The following is a 17,560-nucleotide window of genomic DNA, read 5'->3' as shown; positions in this document are numbered from 1 at the left end:
AACGATCCCAACCAAGCTCTATATCAACCATAATCGTACAACACGAAACAAAAGCTCAGCATGTATACACCTTCCTTCGCCTTCGCCTTCGCCTTCACCTCAATCACACCGACCATCCTTCCACCCAGTCCTCCACCTCTCCTCCCAAAGCCGACAATCAAACTCCTTCTTCCCCAACTTCCGGTTAACCTCATTATGCGCCTCACACATCCACCACCCAAACTCCTTCCGCCCACCCAACTTCGGCTGATTTCGCCCACTCGGGTGCGCCATCCACGTCCTGAAATCGTCCGCGCACACCCAGCACGGGTACAGCTTGGAAAAGAACCTCAGGAAGCCCTGCATGTCTTCTTGGTGTTGTGTGGTGGCCTTTTCGGGGTATGTGGCGGCCATGCTGTGCAGGAGGGTCCAGGTTGAGCGGCCGAGTTCTTCGACGTCGGGCGGGCAGTCTGGGGGGATTTCGGTCGGTTGGGGCGTGGAGTGGGAGGTTGTTGCTGGTGTGGGGATTGTTGAGGGTGATGATGATGAAGTAGAGGCGGTAGAGGAGGAAAGGGAGGTTTGCGATTGTTGCTTTGTTAGGGCGCGCCATGAGGCGATTGATGTGCAGGTGCGGCAGCTGAGAAGGACGAGTTAGTTATTAGTGCTGAGTAGCTTGTTTTTATTGTGTGGGATAGGGAGGATACTTACGGCTTGCCATCTTTGTCGAGGACTACGCCCTTGGGCAATGGGGCCTTGGAGTCGGCATCTTGCGATTCTTTGGCGGGTTTTGGAGGCGCTTGGTTGAAGGCGTACGGCTGCGTGTGGAATTGCGCATCCAGCTGCTTCGGTGGAACCTCGGCCATTATTTCAGAGAATATGACCTAGAGAGTTAAACTGGCGAAGGTGGGAGGTGGAGGGTAGAGTTGGGAGAGAGGGCTGTGGAAGAAGTTCGCCGAGTTTCTTGGTGTTGATTTCTAATGCGGAGACTTTATCGGCGGACGCGGAGCTTTCGGAGGTCGCTGATCTGCGGCTTAAACTGGAACCCGAAGCCCTGGATCTATCAATCGCGGGAGTCTGAGCTTAAATCTTTCGAGGACTCAGGCAGTGATATGTCAATTTTCACCTATCGATGTGAATAAAGCCATAGTCACGATATCTCATCTTAGATATTGGGCTATCTACCTGAATAGATGTACAGAGTGGACATTCCTCTAGCTGGCTGCCTGGTGGCGCAGACAATATATAAGGCTGGTCGCTACCAACATTCCCGAGACTCAACCGCTGTCTAGACTGAAAGTTTCCAATCTTAGATCTATTTCTAAACCTCCTTTCGGCCCGGAAAGCCCACCCGGAAGTGATTATTTTAACTAAAATATATACAACGCTCAAGCTGACAAGCCTGAGTACCAGAGAGATCTAAAGTAAGCACTCCAAGGGTCTAGATTCAGGATCCCTGAATCATGGAAAATCCACGTCAAACAATTCGGAAAAAAGGCTTGAGCACAGCATAGAGAGGAGAGTGAATGATAGAGATAGCTAAGGGCACACATGAAAGTATGACAATCTTCAGATTAATACTCCAAGAGTATTGCTGGAAGCCAAAAACGTACATTTGTCTCCAACAAAATCTTCTTAAGAGCTCAACTCCACATTGCAACGAAGCAGAAGGTCTCGAACGGGCAAGAAATTACTCATCCTGGCTAACCCAAGTACACTAACACCCGTGCCGGGATCAGCAATCTTCGGGTCAGCACCAGCCTTGAGAAGAGTCTCAGCCACATCATAGTTATGGCGCCAGCACGCAGCAAACAAAGGTGTAGCTCCAACACGTCCGCCCGGAGCATTGATGTCTAACCCAGGATCAGATACTAGGATAGCCTTAACAACGGAGGTCATGCCAAACGAGGCGGCATAGTAAAGCGGTTCCGTATTTTCAATGATGGAAGGATTCACGCCCGGTATCAGCGCTTCCATCCAGACGCCGTAGTTTCCTCGACGCGGAAACTTCCTTGTAGCAAAGAACCGATTGACCAATTGTCGCTCAGATTCCCCAAATTCACCATAAGAGCCGTGAGTGGGCCAGAAGTACGCTGCGTAGTATAGGAATGCCCGGATTCTGGTGCGTTTCCTGAACTCGCCATACCCATCTTTGAAATTTTCGAGACACAGATATGTCAGACACTTACGCATGATCGTCGTGTCGGCGGTGCTAGTGTCCAAAGCGAAATGGCTGACTCGAGAAGTCTGAATCCAATCGGAAGTTAAAAAGTCTTTGACGGATGAATGTGCGAGATTGACGTGTCCAGCCTGGTCCACGGAGATGAGCCCTTGGCAGAGTTGGAGCAGAATGTCCCGAGGAACAAGCATCATGTCATCATCTAAGACCGTACAAGTCTCGTCGAGAACCACGATTTCGTTCAGACTCCTCAGCGTTAAGGGCTGTTTTGCAAAGCTAACCCAGAAGAGAGCCTCGTAAACGAATGGTTGATCTTCTGGGGCGACGTGTTCCAGTGTGTTTGCGTACATTTCCCTGAGGGTTCCCGGAAGATTGGACAGGGATGCTCGCATTGCCCTCGCGGTTCGCTGGGCGCAAAGATTGTCTAATGAAAGTTGGACCCATCGGAAGCTAGAAGTATGTCAGAAAGAAGACTGGAGCACTGGGGGTTGTTGCACTGACGATCCATCTGCATTCTTAAGCAGGGTCTCTGCAATCTCACCCTGCAGATTTGTCGTCAAGTTCCGGAGGGTGTTATCGTGCTCTAAGCGATACCGAATAAAGGTCTTTATATCCTCTCGCATAGCGCCAGTATTGACGTTCAAAAAGGTTGCTTCTTTAGAGGAAGCTCTCGTGGATGTTGTTGTAACAAGGATGCGGATATTTGGCGACAGGCTCGCCAGTTTCAATAAAGAGCCCTCGATATTTTGCGTTTCGGAGCTTTCATTCAGAGCGTCGACGAGAATAACAATTTGGGACTTTGCAGTAGAGTGTTTGATGATAGCATCTTCGAGGGCCGAGGTATCAATAGGCAGTTTGTGCGTTTGAGTCTTGGGGATTTTATCGTAAAGCGATCGAATATTGTCCAATATAGCCGGGTTTGATCTTGCAAGTTGTGCCACCAAGGAGCCTAAGATGTTGGCAGCAACCTGAGAGGCTGTATTGCTAATTGTGCAGTAGAAATAGGCAAAGCATAAGCGTGGATCGTGGGAAGCCATAACAGTGAGCTCATCAACGGTTTGAGCACTAGACCAGTATTAGTCAAGACAAAAATAGAAAACGTTCTCTATGAACTGACAAAAGCGTCGTCTTTCCAGTTCCAGCTATTGATATCCATCATGTTAGTTCTAGTAACCATTTCCGAGCAAACGAGCGAGAGAAATCATACATTTACCCACAATGAAGAGAATCCTTTTATTATCCGATGGATCGCGTAGCCATAATTTTAAATGCGACTTGGTGAACCATCGCCCTGTTCCAATGCGTCGTCCATTCGATGCTCGAATGTGAGAATCGGCAGGACTGACCGGTGCGATCCACTTGAACAGCGCCTCATTGTCCCGTTGGACTCTTTCCTGCTCTCGGATGCGCAGGTCTTCTTTCAGATTTCTCGTCAGGCTAGTAATCTCCTGATGTAGATCTTTCTCCGCCGCAGCCGTGTCCGCTGTGATAACCAAGATCAACCATGATTTGACCCTTTCGAGTCGAACAAGATGAGCATTGACTTGATCTTGAGTGAATGGCCATTCCAGCTTCTGCTTCAACTTTTTGAATTTCGTCGCGGGCTCTTCTAGCTCTTGAAGGAGAGTTTGGAGGAATTCGTTCGCCGTGAATAGCACTCTTGCCATTACATCTCGGTCGAATACGCCCGATGGCTCCGAGTCGGACTCGGAATCCCTTTCGGATTTAGGCGTATTGTCGCCTATGCCATTGGAAATATGCTCCAGAATGCCCTTGAGTGCAAATAGCTCCTCACTTAACTTTCGCATGTCGGATTTGGCGCCTTGAACGGCCTTGGCATAATTGATCACACTGGACAGCACGTTGCTGACTTCTATGATCAACCCTGTTATAGAAATTGGATCCATGGTGGTGAACTTGGCGGCTGAAAGTCAGCCTGACACACCCAGATGAGAAACTCAGGCGAGCACAGTGGTAAAAAGGATGTAAGCCCAAGGGAAAGAGAGAGTGTCTATCGTCCTCAACCTGAAAGGCTGAAACCATGCCATAGGGCGGGGTAGTTGGGGGAGAAGCCTTTTGGTACCCACATTCGTATAGATCTACCTGCTTAACATTTTTTCAGATGGTTGTCTACCTGAGACTGGTATAGTGCTGGCTGTCAGGGACAAAATTGACTAATTAAATACTTGAACAATGCCAGTGAGGTGATGCTAAGCCCTTCTGTTGAGAATAAAAAATCCCATATCCAAATGAACTGGAACTCTATGATATACGGCCCTAGCATTACACACTGTTGACCATAGATAGACAATCGTACCATCAGTTGGTTGTGTAAATACCATTTTATTGCTTCAATATTGGCTAAAGCTAAAAAGTTCACTATGTAGTCTAAGCCATGGTATTTAAACTGCATGATATAGTCATATCAGAGTGCTGAAAGTGGCTGCAAGGGCAACTTGCAGATCTGATGTTTGGTGGATTTGGTGGATTTGGTCGCACGCCCATCCCCAGTCACTTAAGCTTTGTCAGCCTTTTGCCTCGGGCATCCATCTTGAGATGCCTGGAGCTTCGCCAACTTCAACCCCAACTCCAGAGAGCGCGTTTATGACACACCCGAAGCGTTTCCTTTCCGTAAATCGTCTCTATCAAAGACCTGCGTCTTATTTACGCGTTCCTGCTATTGTTTACCGTTCACCAAGCCCCCCATACCAAGCTACTCACGCGCTCAAAGAACACGACCCACCCGCCCGACTGACGCCACAGTATAACCATGGCGCCCAAATATAGACTGTCGGACTCTGAATCGGAAGTGGAAGCGGGTAGTCCCTCTTATGAAGCATTGGAAAAGGCATTGCGCAAGGAAGTTACGGCGAAGTACAAGGCGAAAAATTTCGAGGAACTCACCGTGAAGCGCGTGCGCCACGCCGTCGAGGAGAAGCTGGGTCTGGAGCAGGGATTCTTCAAAAATACGGGCGGCTGGAAGGCCAAAAGCGAGGATGTGATCAAGGATCAATTTGTGAGGCTTTACATGCCATTCATTATGGGTGACTTGGAACATTGACAACTGACTCGAGAATGCGATTCTAAGGAGATTCTACGAACGACTGTGCCGGAGATAGAGGCTGAGCCTGAGCCAGTCGCATCATCCCCATTACCCCATACTGAACCGAGTCAGAACCCGACGAATAAGCGGTACAAGGCCACAAGCACACAGAAACCCAGAAAGCGACAAAAGACACAAAGCCCAGTTTCGGATGAAGAGGATGAGCTAGCGAAGGCATCTGATGACGGGCTTGAAGAGGAAGTCACAAGACCCAAGAAGCGCGCAACACAAGTGACAAAGTCTAAGAAACCCAAAGAGCCTGCTCCCGAGGCCATGGAGATTTCCGACAATGAAGAGGAGGAAGCGGCCACCGCCAACAATACCACGGAAGCGACCAAGGATGATTCTGAGAGCGAAATGTCCGTCGTGCTGGATGAAGAGCCTAAGCCTAAGAGAAAGCGTAAAAGCAGCGAGGGCCCCTCGAAGAAAGCAGCTCCGAAGAAAGCAGCCCCGAAGAAAGAAAGGAAGGTCGCCGCTAAAGGCAAAGATGAGGAACTGGACCCGGATCAAGCAGAGATCAAGCGGCTGCAAGGGTGGCTTGTCAAGTGTGGAATTCGCAAGATGTGGTGGCGGGAGTTACAGCCATATGAGACTTCCAAGGCGAAGATTAGGCATCTCAAACAGATGCTGGAAGACGCGGGCATGAAGGGACGATATTCCGTGGACAAAGCTCGGCAGATCCGTGATGAGCGGGAACTCAAGGCAGATCTTGAGCAGATCCAGCAAGGTGCGAAGAAATGGGGGACAGGCAGTGGAGACGAAGATAGTGACGAGGCTGCTCCTTCACGTCGCGCCGCGCGGGGAGGTCGAGCGCTGGCGTTTTTGGAAAGCGATGGAGAAGAGACTGATTGATGTCTGGATGCGCCGATTGAGCTTTAGTCGATGGTCTGCAGGGTCTCCGTAGCAGTTTCGGTATCGCCATCCTCTTATAATGGCAATATATCCCTATCCATGCCCTTTGTCGATCTCAAGCTTAGAGCGTAGAAAGTAGAAAGTCCTCCGCTCATCGGGCGGCCTTGTGACCGCTCATGCGCTGAGCAGCAAGGCTGAAGACAGCGACTGATGAGATGAAAAGGACGAGGTTGTAGAACTGCCACTGGTCAGGCATCGCGTTGAGCAGTGATATCACGGATGGGCACCATACCGCTGTTCGGGAGTACTCATTCTCCTCGACCTCCGTTCGGGCCTCGACAAAGAGGCGGCGCAAGTTGGGGAGATTGGCCTGCAGATGCTGTCAGTCTTGGCATTCTCGTGCATTTCTTGCTAGTTTCGGAGATTGTATACAAACCATTGTAAATGCGCGCGGAGCAGGTACGTTGCGTAGGAAGACAAGTTTAGGGGGTGGAAGTGAGATCACGTCGTTGGTCCAAAGCATAAAGCGGACCGGGAGGAGGGTCCAGAGCCCGCCATTTGTGGACAACTTTTGAATCGCCCTAACACCCTTTTCCTTCTCGACCACCCCATCCTCCGCACCCTCTCGACTTCCACTGACCAACGGTCCCCTGTTCTTGCTGTTTAACTCGCCGAGAGAGAAAGGGAATGGTCTAACTCTCGACTCCGATCATTGCCTCAACTCCTAAACCCCGTTCGCGCGACCGTGACAGCTCTCGATTCCCCCGCAGTCTCCCGACTGAGTCGACTTACGTCCACTCCCTTCTCCGACTGTCATTGGCGGAGGCACGACTAGGTCGTTGCTGAAGCTCATAATTCCCGGGCATGGCGATGAACAAGATCCGCGGTGCCTTTGCGGTGCCCCGAAAAGGAGAGACGTTTGAACTGCGAGCTGGCCTGGTGTATGTCCCCCCTCCGCACTTGGAAACAAATGGCCATTCTGCCACGACGAAGGATTGACGATGCTGACTGTGAGAATAGGTCTCAGTATGCCTACGAAAGGTACGTCGGTGCTCGCGGAGCTCATAATCAATGCAGGCGATGAGAGTAAGGAGCAACGTGGCGATGCTGACGATTGGAATAGGAAAGAGTCAATTCAGAAGACGATCATGGCCATGACCCTTGGCAAGGATGTTTCGGCTCTTTTCCCCGATGTCCTGAAGAATATTGCTACCTCGGACCTGGAGCAGAAGAAACTCGTCTACTTGTACCTTATGTGAGTATTCCGGGGAGTTAAGGTGAGAGGCGCATTGGTTAATCGTGTGGATTCTGTCTAGGAACTACGCCAAATCACACCCGGATCTCTGCATTCTCGCCGTCAATACCTTCGTCCAAGACTCGGAAGACCCGAACCCGCTAATCCGAGCTCTGGCCATTCGCACCATGGGCTGCATTCGTGTGGACAAAATGGTGGATTACATGGAGGAACCCCTGCGCAAGACCCTTCACGACGAATCACCCTACGTGCGCAAGACGGCTGCTATCTGTGTTGCCAAGTTGTTCGATCTGAACCCGGCAATGTGCCTCGAAAACGGATTCTTGGAGATGCTGCAGGAGATGATTGGTGACCCCAACCCGATGGTGGTGGCCAACTCCGTGACTGCGTTATCGGAAATTCACCACACGGCTCCCGAGACACAGGCCTTGCAAGTGACTGCCAACACGCTACGGAAGATGCTCATGGCTTTGAACGAGTGCACAGAGTGGGGTCGGGTAACCATCCTTTCGACCTTGGCAGAATACCGGGCAGTCGATGTGAAGGAGTCGGAGCATATTTGCGAACGTGTCGCGCCTCAATTCCAGCATGTCAACGCCGGTGTGGTTCTTGCGGCTGTCAAGGTCGTCTTTTTGCACATGAAGTATGTTGGCCCAGAGCTGGCCAAGAATTATCTCAAGAAGATGGCTCCGCCGCTAGGTAAGTCATACCTTCTTTTCTCTGTCAAAGCTGGCCCAAGTTGCTAAACAGAATATTAGTGACCTTGGTATCTTCGGCACCTGAAGTGCAATATGTGGCCTTGCGAAACATCGACCTTTTGCTGCAGAAGCAACCTGACATTCTGAACAAAGAACTCCGTGTGTTCTTCTGCAAGTACAACGACCCGCCCTACGTCAAGTTCCAGAAATTGGAAATTATGGTTCGGATAGCAAATGATCGCAACGTGGATCAGCTCCTGGCCGAGCTGAAGGAGTATGCTCTCGAGGTTGACATGGACTTTGTCCGTCGCGCCGTCAAAGCGATTGGCCAGGTTGCCATTAAGATTGAGACTGCTAGCGAGAAATGCGTCAACACCTTGTTGGATTTGATCAACACCAAAGTGAACTATGTTGTCCAGGAAGCCATCGTTGTGATCAAGGATATTTTCCGGAAATATCCTGGTTACGAAGGTATCATTCCCACTCTGTGCCAGTGCATTGACGAGTTGGACGAGCCCAATGCCCGTGCTGCTCTGATCTGGATCGTGGGTGAATATGCCGAGAAGATCAGCAATGCTGGTGACATTCTGGGTAGCTTCGTTGATGGCTTCAATGAGGAGTTCTCGCAAACTCAATTGCAGATTCTCACTGCAGTTGTCAAGCTGTTCCTCAAGCGGCCTGATAAGGCTCAGGGTCTCGTCCAGCGGGTGCTTCAGGCCGCCACCGCCGAGAACGATAACCCTGATGTCCGCGACCGAGCCTATATCTACTGGCGTTTGCTCTCCAACACAAGCGACCAGAACGCCACAAAGAACATTGTCCTTTCGGAGAAGCCTCCTATCGTCACCACCATCAGCTCATTACCGCCTGCTCTCTTGGAGCAACTCCTCCAGGAACTTTCTACCCTTTCTTCCGTATACCACAAGCCCCCAGAGCAATTCGTTGGACAAGGTCGCTTTGGTGCTGATGCTGTTCAACGGGCCGCTATTGAGTACGTCACGCTCTTTCAATTAATATCACGATCACCGAAACTAATGAGAATATTACAGGGAACAACTCCAAAACGCTCGTGAGAACCCCTTGGCGGCCGCGGCCGCTGTCAGCGGCACCGCATCTGCGCAGGCGCAAAGCAACGTCGAGAATCTGCTGGACATCGATTTCGACGGTGGTGCCCCGGCTTCCGCCCACACGGAGCCCTCTGGCGAGATGTCCGGCTTGGAAGGTCTGGCAGGTACTCCCGTCCGCGTTCAATCTCCGGCAGCTGGCGCCCCCGCACCACAGGCTAGCAACAATCTCGACGATCTGTTGGGGGTCTTTGGCGACTCTGGGCCTTCGCAGCCCTCATCCAGCGGCGCCAATGGTGGTGGTGCAGCTGATTTGATGAATGGCTTCTCCGGTCTCGATCTTTCTGGAAACGCTGCACACTCTCAGCCCCAGAAATCCAGCCAAGATATCATGGATCTCCTTTAAAGCTGAGCATTGTGTTACGGTATAACGTTCCCGGCCACTTGCTCCAGGCTGGCTGTTTATTATAACCAGGTGTTTCGCTAGCGAGGATCTGAACAGAACGAGATAGAAAGGTTTTCCTTATTCTTCATTTTTTTTTCTTTTACGTGTTTAATTTCTCTTTCCTGGCCTTCCATTTCTCGTCTTGCCGGATTTCCAAAAGGCCTTTGCATGTACATCCTTTTTCCCCGTTTTTAAACAACCATTGATTCCCGACTACAATCTGTCATTCACCATGTAGATTTGCCCCCCCCCCCCCCCCCCCAAAAAGAGAGGTTTCCATTGTGGGGTCAGTCCGAATGGTGCGAAGTGCTATCAAGCGTCTGACAGTGGGTCCGCCGTGAGCTTTTCGGCGTTAGGCGTGTCAGCACTCCAGCAGTGTGTGTGTCCTTCGGGAGATAACCTCATGAGGGCCAGCACGATAATCAAGAAATTGAACAACCGAAGAAATTCCGATGGTAACTGGATCTCTGAATTGTAGCAGTCACCCACTGTTTGAAAGGATAGTACTATACTTGTCATCCATGCAAAAGGGATCAAGCCTCGGATATAGGATTGAGATTAAACAGTTCGTAATAGAAACTACAATCCAAGGCAGGCCGATCACTTTTAAGCTTCCGAATGACTGGCACAACTTCCCGATCCACACTGGAAACCCGGCACTGGTTACCAATTTTTCTCTATAACGTGCCGCATTTTCCAGAGTCTCCAACCAGAACAATCAAAACGAGCCGAACTCTGTTCCTGTTCCCGCTGCTCGTTCCTGGATCCCCTAAAGAAATGATATAAATGGAGGGTGGCCCCGACGGGGAGGAGTGCTTTCGCCGTACTCCCCTTCCGAAATACCTAGATCCCTCTTCTATACACATCGCAATGGCCGAGACCTACTACAAGTTCGAGGGCTGGATGGGCCTGGACACCAGCGCCTAGCCAGGGCAACATGGTCTGGCAGGAATTCGAGCCCAAAAACCTGGGAGGAAACCGATATCGATATCAAGATCAGTCACTGTGGTATCTGTGGTTCGGACCTGCACACGCTGCGCAGTGGCTGGGTGAGCATGCATAATCAGATTCTATTTGCTTTTTTTCTGCATGGCGTTTCTAACCTTTTCAACCATAGAGACCCACTCTCTACCCATGCTGTGTTGGTCACGAGGTTGTCGGCACAGCAGTTCGTGTGGGATCCAAGGTGACCAACGGCATCAAAATCGGTGATCGGGTTGGTGTCGGCGCCCAGGGTGATTCCTGACAGGGGCGCTAGGGTGATTGTGAGGAATGTGCCATGGGCTTGGAGAAGTATTGCTCCAAGAAGTTGACTGGTACCTACAACAGCACTCACCAGAATGGCGACAAGTCCTACGGTGGTTATGCGTTGTATAACCGTGTCCTCGCACATTTCGCCATCAAGATTCCTGATGGGATTTCCTCGGCTGCAGCTGTGCCTATGCTGTGCAGTGGTGTGACGCTGTACAGCCCGTTGAAGCATAATGGGTGTGGTCCTGGCAAGCGTGTTGGTATCATTGGTGTTGGCGGCCTTGGTCACTTTGGCGTGATGTTTGCCAAGTCTATGGGCGCTGACAAGGTTGTTGCAATTTCTCGCAAGACTGCTAAGAGCGAGGATGCGATCAAGATGGGCGCGGATCTGTACATTGCTACCAAGGATGAGCCGGATTGGGCGACTAAGCATGCCCGGTCTTTGGATTTGATTGTGTGCACTGTTTCTTCTACCAAGGTAAGAAGAGACGTTTATAGGGAGGGCTTCACTGACATCTGGCTACTAGATGCCCATGAACGATTACTTGGGCCTTTTGCGCACAGATGGCAGTCTGGTCCAGGTCGGCCTACCCGAGGACGGCACTCTCTACACTCCCGTTCGTACCCTCATGCGTCGCCTGAAGATTGAGAGCTCGCTGGTTGGCAGCCCCAACGAGAGCCGTGAGATCTTCCAGCTGGTCGCTGAGAAGAACATCCAACCATGGATCGAGGAGATCCCCATGAAGGATCCTAACAAGACCATTGTGAATATGGAGGAGGGCAAGGCGCGCTCCCGCTACGTGCTGGTCAACGAGTAAAGCCCAGAGGCCAGGATGAGTTGATGATTGATGAAATACATGTATAGAATAGTACCACGGGAATAGAGATAGAAATAGAATCGAAAAGTTCAGCCAATATTCCTTCCTGCGATAGGATGATCTACCTTGAAGCATGCAAGTTCAAGGGCCAATCGATGCCGCCCACGTGAGGCCGCTTTCGGAGGTACTATGCCTGATCAGGACTAGCGCACGTCCCCCCGCGGCGAATATAATCAAAAGTTGAAATGATTCACGGGCCCCGCCGTGATTCATCGACCGATCTCTTTCTCCCGCTCCCCGTCGCATCCAACTCTTTTCCCGCAATTGATTCAGTCAATTGACTCGGTCACAGACGCCATCATGTCCCAGCGTTATATCAGCACTCGCGGTAGCGAGTCTGGAGTATGTATCCTACCCGTCTCACTACATACACTTTCCGCCACTTATGTACATGGCTAACACTGGAGTGTCTAGCGTTCTTTTGAGGATGTTGTGATGAAGGGCCTTGCCTCCGATGGTGGCCTGTTCATTCCTGAGGAGATCCCGTCTCTGCCTTCTTCGTGGGAGTCCGAATGGCGGGACTTGTCCTTCGCCGAATTGGCGCACCGTATTATGTCGCTGTAAGTTGACCAAGCACGTCTTATCATAGCCATCAGAGCCATTCCTAATAAAATTACTATTACAGGTATATCTCCCCCTCCGAAATCCCCTCCGAGGACCTCAAGACCATCATCGACAAGTCCTACTCTACATTCCGTCACCCCGAGCGCACCCCCATCGCCGCATTGGACCCCAAGGAGAACCTGTACCTGTTGGAGCTCTTCCACGGCCCAACGTTCGCTTTCAAGGACGTCGCCCTCCAAAGTCTGGGTAACTTCTTCGAATACTTCCTCGTGCGCAAGAACCAGGGAAAGACTGGCAAGGACCGTCACCACTTGACCATCGTCGGCGCAACCTCCGGTGATACTGGTTCGGCTGCTATCTATGGTCTCCGTGGCAAGAAGGATGTCTCTGTGTTCATCCTTTTCCCCAAGGGCAAGGTTAGCCCTATTCAGGAGGCGCAGATGACTAGTGTGCTTGATGCCAATGTGCACAATCTCACTGTCGAAGGATCCTTTGACGACTGCCAGGATATTGTCAAGGCTTTGTTTGCCGATCCTGATATCAATAAGACTCACAACATTGGCGCCATTAACTCGATTAACTGGGCTAGAATTTTGGCGCAGGTAAGTCTTGAAATGCGATTTATCGCAGCCCCCACGGTTTGACCCTAAATATACTGATTGTTTATGGTTCTAGATCACCTACTACTTCTACTCATATCTCTCCCTCACCAAGTCTCCTAACTATGTTAAGGGCTCTCAGGTACGCATGGTCGTACCCTCCGGAAACTTTGGAGATATCCTCGCCGGATGGTTTGCCAAGCAGATGGGTCTCCCGGTTGCTAAGCTCGTTGTGGCCACGAATGAGAACGAGTAAGTTAACCCCGCACGTATTGTTTTTGAATACTCACTGACCCGTTCAAACAGCATTCTTGATCGCTTCTTCCGCACTGACGGTCACTACACCAAGAAGCCTCTAGGTACAGAGACGGACAAGGGCGTCAAGGAGACCCACAGCCCTGCTATGGACATTCTAGTCAGTAGCAACTTCGAGCGCCTCCTCTGGTTCTTCGCCTTCCAGACCGACAAGGCCAGCACGGCCGAGGAGCGCCGCAAACACGCCTGCGAGAGCGTCACCGGCTGGTTGAACAAGCTCAAGACCGAGGGCGGCTTCCAGGTGCCCGCCGCCGTCATTGAGGCCGCCAAGGCGGAGTTCGAGAGCGAGCGCGTCAGCAACGAAGAGACCATCACCACTATCCGCGAAACCTACAAGACCTGCTTCCCTACCGATCTCCCCGCTGGCAGCCCCAAGAGCTCCAAGACCGGCGGCTACATTCTCGACCCCCACACTGCTGTTGGTGTCGCTGCCTCGCGCCGCTCTATCCAGCGTAACCCCGGCGTTAGCCACATCTCGCTGTCCACTGCCCACCCTGCCAAGTTTGCTAGCGCAGTTGACCTGGCTCTGAGCAATGAGGATGGTTACAGCTTCAGCGAGGTGCTCCCGGAGGAGTTTGTTGGTCTTGAGCAGCGCGAGCGCCGTGTCACGGCTGTTCCTCGTGGTGCCGGCTGGGAGGGTGTGCGTGAGATTGTTAAGGCTGAGGTTGAGCAGGAGCTGGAGGGTCTGCGTTAGATTAATTCATTATTTACTTGGTCTCGTGTTGATATAGACTCATTTTGGCCTTTTATATGATTGTGGACGAAAGGAAAAACGTCTTTTTTCACATAGGTAGTCATGTTTATCTCTCGGTGGAGGAGATGCGAATGACAATATTCATGATGTTCATGGTTTGATAACGAGTGAATAGGCCATTCCAATATAAAAAGGAAACAATACCATTTCAACTCAACTTAATCATGCATCAGCGATCTAGTCCTCACAAACACTCTTCGCAAATCTACATCCGCAAACACAAATAAAACGAAACACTCAACCCCTCAACCCAAACCTTCCTCGGCTCCTCCTGCGCCTGCGCCAGTCTCTTATGTTCCTCCGCATCATACTCCCCCGGCCCACCGATACACACCCCTTTATACCAATACGTCACTCTGCCCTCCTGGTACACCATCCTTCTACACCTGTATGCATGCAGCAAGGCAACTATATTCGGCAGATCGTCATACGGGTCGCTAGTGCGGCCGAGTGTGTAGTACAGGCCTCGCAGACAGCTCTGGCGGTGTTGGGTCGGGGAGAATCGTGTGCCGGAGTCGTTGGTTATATGGCGGTCTTTGTCGAGGTTGTTGTATGCGTCGATGTCTATTTCGATGAGGGAGGGCATGCGGATTGTTGGGTCGATGGGGGCTTGGGGTGGTTTGGGTTGGTTTTGTTTTCTTCTGTATAGTGATGTGGTCAGATTTGGTTTGTTTTGTAGTTTTTCTATAGAGGGGGTGAGGAGGGACTGTACCTTTCTTCGTATTCGCGATTGATGTCTTCGAGAGATGGGAGTGGGGACGACCGTACTGTCGATACTGAGGTTGTGGTGGTGGGAGGATCGGCTTTGGGTACGAGTGCATCTTGTTCCTGTTCCTGCTCTTCTTCTTTCTTCTTCTCTTTGCCTTTCTTCTTCTCGGCCTTTTTATTTGCCTCCTGCGCTGCTTGATAAGGACCCCGGCTCATCCTTGGCGGCAAGGCCGGTGCCGCTTTGGCTTTCTTTGGAGGAGACTCTAGTACGGAATCGGTGACAGAATCATCATCTGCCTGTTTTGCTTTGCGACGAGGCATGGTCGATGCTGATAAGCTGCTGCTGGAAAGGAAACGCCCACGGAAGGGGGTGTTTGGAGTGTCCTCGTAGGAAGAAGAAGAAGAAGATGATGATGAAGATGATGAGAATCAAGAACGAAAAATGTAGCTCTTTTATTTCCCAACCCAAGGAAATATCTGGTATTGCGAGCAGTGCTTTACGATTCTTTGAACTCAGCTTCGTGTTAAAAATTGGACGCCCCTTTCCGGATTGGGCAGTCAAAGAATATCATCAAAGAAAGCCCCGTCGCCGCAGAAAATATCGACAGACCTAGTATACCCACCGCCCCATTGAACAAAGAAATCTTCTTCCATGCTTTTGAATTCTGGGAATGACCAGTAAAAATGGAAGTCTGGTTCGGTTTGGTACTCCCAATCAAAACTTCATTGAATGATGACTGGTCGACTGTCCGTCTGGATTCCGATTGTATGGCTTTTCCGTCGGGCATAGGAAATGGAAAAGCGTTCGAAGATTTCTCACGGTAGAAAAGTCGCTAATTTGCAGTGTTGAAGATAAGCCTCGTACCGAGTTGTCTTGTTGGTGGTCTTCATACTCATGGAAATGAGATTTGTTTCAAAGATCTTCAACAGAAATACACTTAAGTCACCAAAGCTGCACATTGACTGATAGTACTCCATATACACTAAGGTTAAGAGGATATGACAAGAAGAAAGATCCCAAGCAAAAGCTATGTATTACTATTATTAACTATAGATAGAGGCCTAATACAAGTGAAAAACGAACAAAATCTCGAAATGACCAAGCAACTCTTTTATCACCCCTGCCCTGTCCAGCGAGGAGATAGGCAAGTGGGTCTAGAATCGACTGCACTCGTGGCCAGAAAAGCCCAAAAAAAAAAAACCATTTGCCGAGACTGTGGTTCCCCTGATCCGCACCACGAAGATCAAGGAGGAACTCAGAAACGGATCGTTCGGATGGGCTATTCACCAGAAAAGTTCATGGTGATTGCAGCATCCATAAATGGCCAACTGTTGGTTTACAGAAGAGCCATCAAACCGACGATACCAGCCAGGAGGCCAGCAGCGGGCTTGACGCTGGAGGCAGCACCAGTGAAGGGCACGCTGGAAGAGCTGGCCTTGGGGGCCTGGGACGCAGCAGCCTGGGACGACGCAGCAGCCTGGGACGCAGCAGCCTGGGACTCGGCAGCATGGGACGCAGCAGCCTGGGACGCAGCAGCCTGGGACTCGGCAGGCTGGGACGCAGCAGCCTGGGACGCAGCAGCCTGGGACGCAGCAGCCTGGGACGCAGCAGCCTGGGACGCAGCAGGCTGGGACGCGGCAGCCTGGGACGCAGCAGCCTGGGACGCAGCAGCCTGGGACGCAGCAGCCTGGGACGCGGCAGGCTGGGACGCAGCAGCCTGGGACGCAGCAGCCTGGGACGCAGCAGCCTGGGACGCGGCAGCCTGGGACGCGGGGACGCTGGACTGAGCAGGAGGCACAACGGCAGGAGTGGTAGCCGGGGTGATAGGAACAGTGGAGTTTTGGAAGGTAACAGCCTTCTCCTCGACAGTGGTCTGGGTCAGAGTGATGGTGCTGGTCTGGGTAATCGGGATGGTGAAGGTGGTGGTTCCCTCAGTGACAACCGACGAGGTGACTGGGTAAGGTCAGTAAGAATGATCAATTGACAGATAGGACTTTCCATAAGCTTACCAGGGCAGGTCGTGGTCACAATGGTGATAGTCTTGGTAGTACCAGGGTTCACGGGAGTGTGAGTGGTCCTGGTGCTGGTCGAGCGAGTGGTAGTCGACGGGGTGGTGGTGGGAGTGGTGCTAGTCGAGCGAGTGGTAGTCGAGCGAGTGGTAGTCGAGCGAGTGGTAGTCGAGCGAGTGGTAGTCGACGGGGTGGTGGTGGGCGTGGTGCTAGTCGAGCGAGTGCTAGTCGAGCGAGTGGTAGTCGAGTGAGTGGTAGTCGAAGTGGTGCACGGGGTAGACCACGAAGAGTGGCCCTGACCATCGTAGTCCCATTCGCCAACGCTGGAAGAGTGGCCCTGACCATCGTGGTCCCATTCGCCAACGCTGGAAGAGTAAGGGCGGATGAAATCAGCACCACGAGCCTGCATGACACCGGCGAAGGCAGGGCTGGCAAGAGCCAGAAGAGTCAGAGCGTTGACCATTTTGAGGAATTGAAAGTTTTTTTTGGTGCTGGATAACAAGAAACTTGGGAAATTCAAACGAGTGAAGATACTGAAGAGAGATGAAAAAAGAATTGCGAAGGCAGAGAGCGAGATCGAAGTTTATATGCTGTTTCGAAAAGAAGCGAGATCATGTAACTGATGACGGACATGGCGCTGCCATGGTAGTGTCCAGGAGATGCAAAGGTTGACCTGGCTCCACCACTCGCTGTCTTTACCTGAATGCAGGGACTACGACAGTGAAACCTCGGGTGTGAAGAGAATCAGTGGGCCCACAGACGAGGGAAATTATGGGACATCATAAATCTATGAGGTGGTATACGATGCAAACGTGACATCTTGTAGTACCATTGCTGCGAAATGTCCATTAGGGGGTCCACTTCAGAGTCCTAATGCGGCGATGAGCTTCAGGAGATACGATGACAGGC

The 17,560-nt window shown here is 51.3% G+C and overlaps 9 protein-coding genes across 9 annotated transcripts; 4 read left to right on the top strand and 5 right to left on the bottom strand.

The window, feature by feature from the left end:
* Nucleotides 1-99: 99 nt before the first annotated feature.
* On the bottom strand, nt 100-842 carry N7458_001547 (flavin-linked sulfhydryl oxidase; the record flags this gene model as incomplete). The annotated part of the gene is made up of 2 exons (XM_056904930.1): nt 100-616; nt 688-842. 2 exons carry the CDS (start codon nt 840-842, stop codon nt 100-102), a joined length of 672 nt encoding a protein of 223 aa, XP_056769037.1.
* Nucleotides 843-1,611: 769 nt separating this feature from the next.
* Nucleotides 1,612-4,062, bottom strand: N7458_001546 (ankyrin repeat domain-containing protein; the record flags this gene model as incomplete). The annotated part of the gene is made up of 4 exons (XM_056904929.1): nt 1,612-2,605; nt 2,657-3,220; nt 3,273-3,297; nt 3,363-4,062. The coding sequence occupies 4 exons, from the start codon at nt 4,060-4,062 to the stop codon at nt 1,612-1,614; spliced, it is 2,283 nt and encodes a 760-aa protein (XP_056769036.1).
* An 863-nt stretch (nt 4,063-4,925) lies between these two features.
* Nucleotides 4,926-6,110, top strand: N7458_001545 (putative transcriptional regulator; the record flags this gene model as incomplete). Its single annotated transcript, XM_056904928.1, has 2 exons — nt 4,926-5,171; nt 5,244-6,110. 2 exons carry the CDS (start codon nt 4,926-4,928, stop codon nt 6,108-6,110), a joined length of 1,113 nt encoding a protein of 370 aa, XP_056769035.1.
* A 151-nt stretch (nt 6,111-6,261) lies between these two features.
* On the bottom strand, nt 6,262-6,976 carry N7458_001544 (DUF5310 domain-containing protein; the record flags this gene model as incomplete). Its single annotated transcript, XM_056904927.1, has 4 exons — nt 6,262-6,348; nt 6,403-6,480; nt 6,547-6,760; nt 6,903-6,976. The coding sequence occupies 4 exons, from the start codon at nt 6,974-6,976 to the stop codon at nt 6,262-6,264; spliced, it is 453 nt and encodes a 150-aa protein (XP_056769034.1).
* N7458_001543 (putative AP-1 adaptor complex subunit beta) lies at nt 6,975-9,533 on the top strand (the record flags this gene model as incomplete). Its single annotated transcript, XM_056904926.1, has 6 exons — nt 6,975-7,051; nt 7,131-7,151; nt 7,234-7,365; nt 7,427-8,064; nt 8,124-9,054; nt 9,113-9,533. The coding sequence occupies 6 exons, from the start codon at nt 6,975-6,977 to the stop codon at nt 9,531-9,533; spliced, it is 2,220 nt and encodes a 739-aa protein (XP_056769033.1).
* Nucleotides 9,534-10,442: 909 nt separating this feature from the next.
* N7458_001542 (NAD(P)-dependent alcohol dehydrogenase) lies at nt 10,443-11,641 on the top strand (the record flags this gene model as incomplete). Its single annotated transcript, XM_056904925.1, has 5 exons — nt 10,443-10,462; nt 10,522-10,621; nt 10,690-10,788; nt 10,831-11,301; nt 11,351-11,641. 5 exons carry the CDS (start codon nt 10,443-10,445, stop codon nt 11,639-11,641), a joined length of 981 nt encoding a protein of 326 aa, XP_056769032.1.
* Nucleotides 11,642-12,001: 360 nt separating this feature from the next.
* N7458_001541 (threonine synthase THR4) lies at nt 12,002-13,873 on the top strand (the record flags this gene model as incomplete). The annotated part of the gene is made up of 5 exons (XM_056904924.1): nt 12,002-12,043; nt 12,116-12,261; nt 12,327-12,867; nt 12,941-13,116; nt 13,171-13,873. 5 exons carry the CDS (start codon nt 12,002-12,004, stop codon nt 13,871-13,873), a joined length of 1,608 nt encoding a protein of 535 aa, XP_056769031.1.
* Nucleotides 13,874-14,138: 265 nt separating this feature from the next.
* On the bottom strand, nt 14,139-14,962 carry N7458_001540 (uncharacterized protein; the record flags this gene model as incomplete). The annotated part of the gene is made up of 2 exons (XM_056904923.1): nt 14,139-14,574; nt 14,646-14,962. 2 exons carry the CDS (start codon nt 14,960-14,962, stop codon nt 14,139-14,141), a joined length of 753 nt encoding a protein of 250 aa, XP_056769030.1.
* A 1,016-nt stretch (nt 14,963-15,978) lies between these two features.
* Nucleotides 15,979-17,114, bottom strand: cspA (putative cell surface protein; the record flags this gene model as incomplete). The annotated part of the gene is made up of 2 exons (XM_056904922.1): nt 15,979-16,595; nt 16,652-17,114. The coding sequence occupies 2 exons, from the start codon at nt 17,112-17,114 to the stop codon at nt 15,979-15,981; spliced, it is 1,080 nt and encodes a 359-aa protein (XP_056769029.1).
* Between the last annotated feature and the right edge of the window lie 446 nt (nt 17,115-17,560).

This window comes from Penicillium daleae (assembly GCF_028827525.1).
Source record: "Penicillium daleae strain IBT 16125 chromosome Unknown utg000002l_segment0_segment0, whole genome shotgun sequence".
NCBI lineage: Eukaryota > Fungi > Ascomycota > Eurotiomycetes > Eurotiales > Aspergillaceae > Penicillium > Penicillium daleae.
Note: the sequence above shows the minus strand (reverse complement) of the source record. Positions and strands in the feature narration are given on the sequence as shown.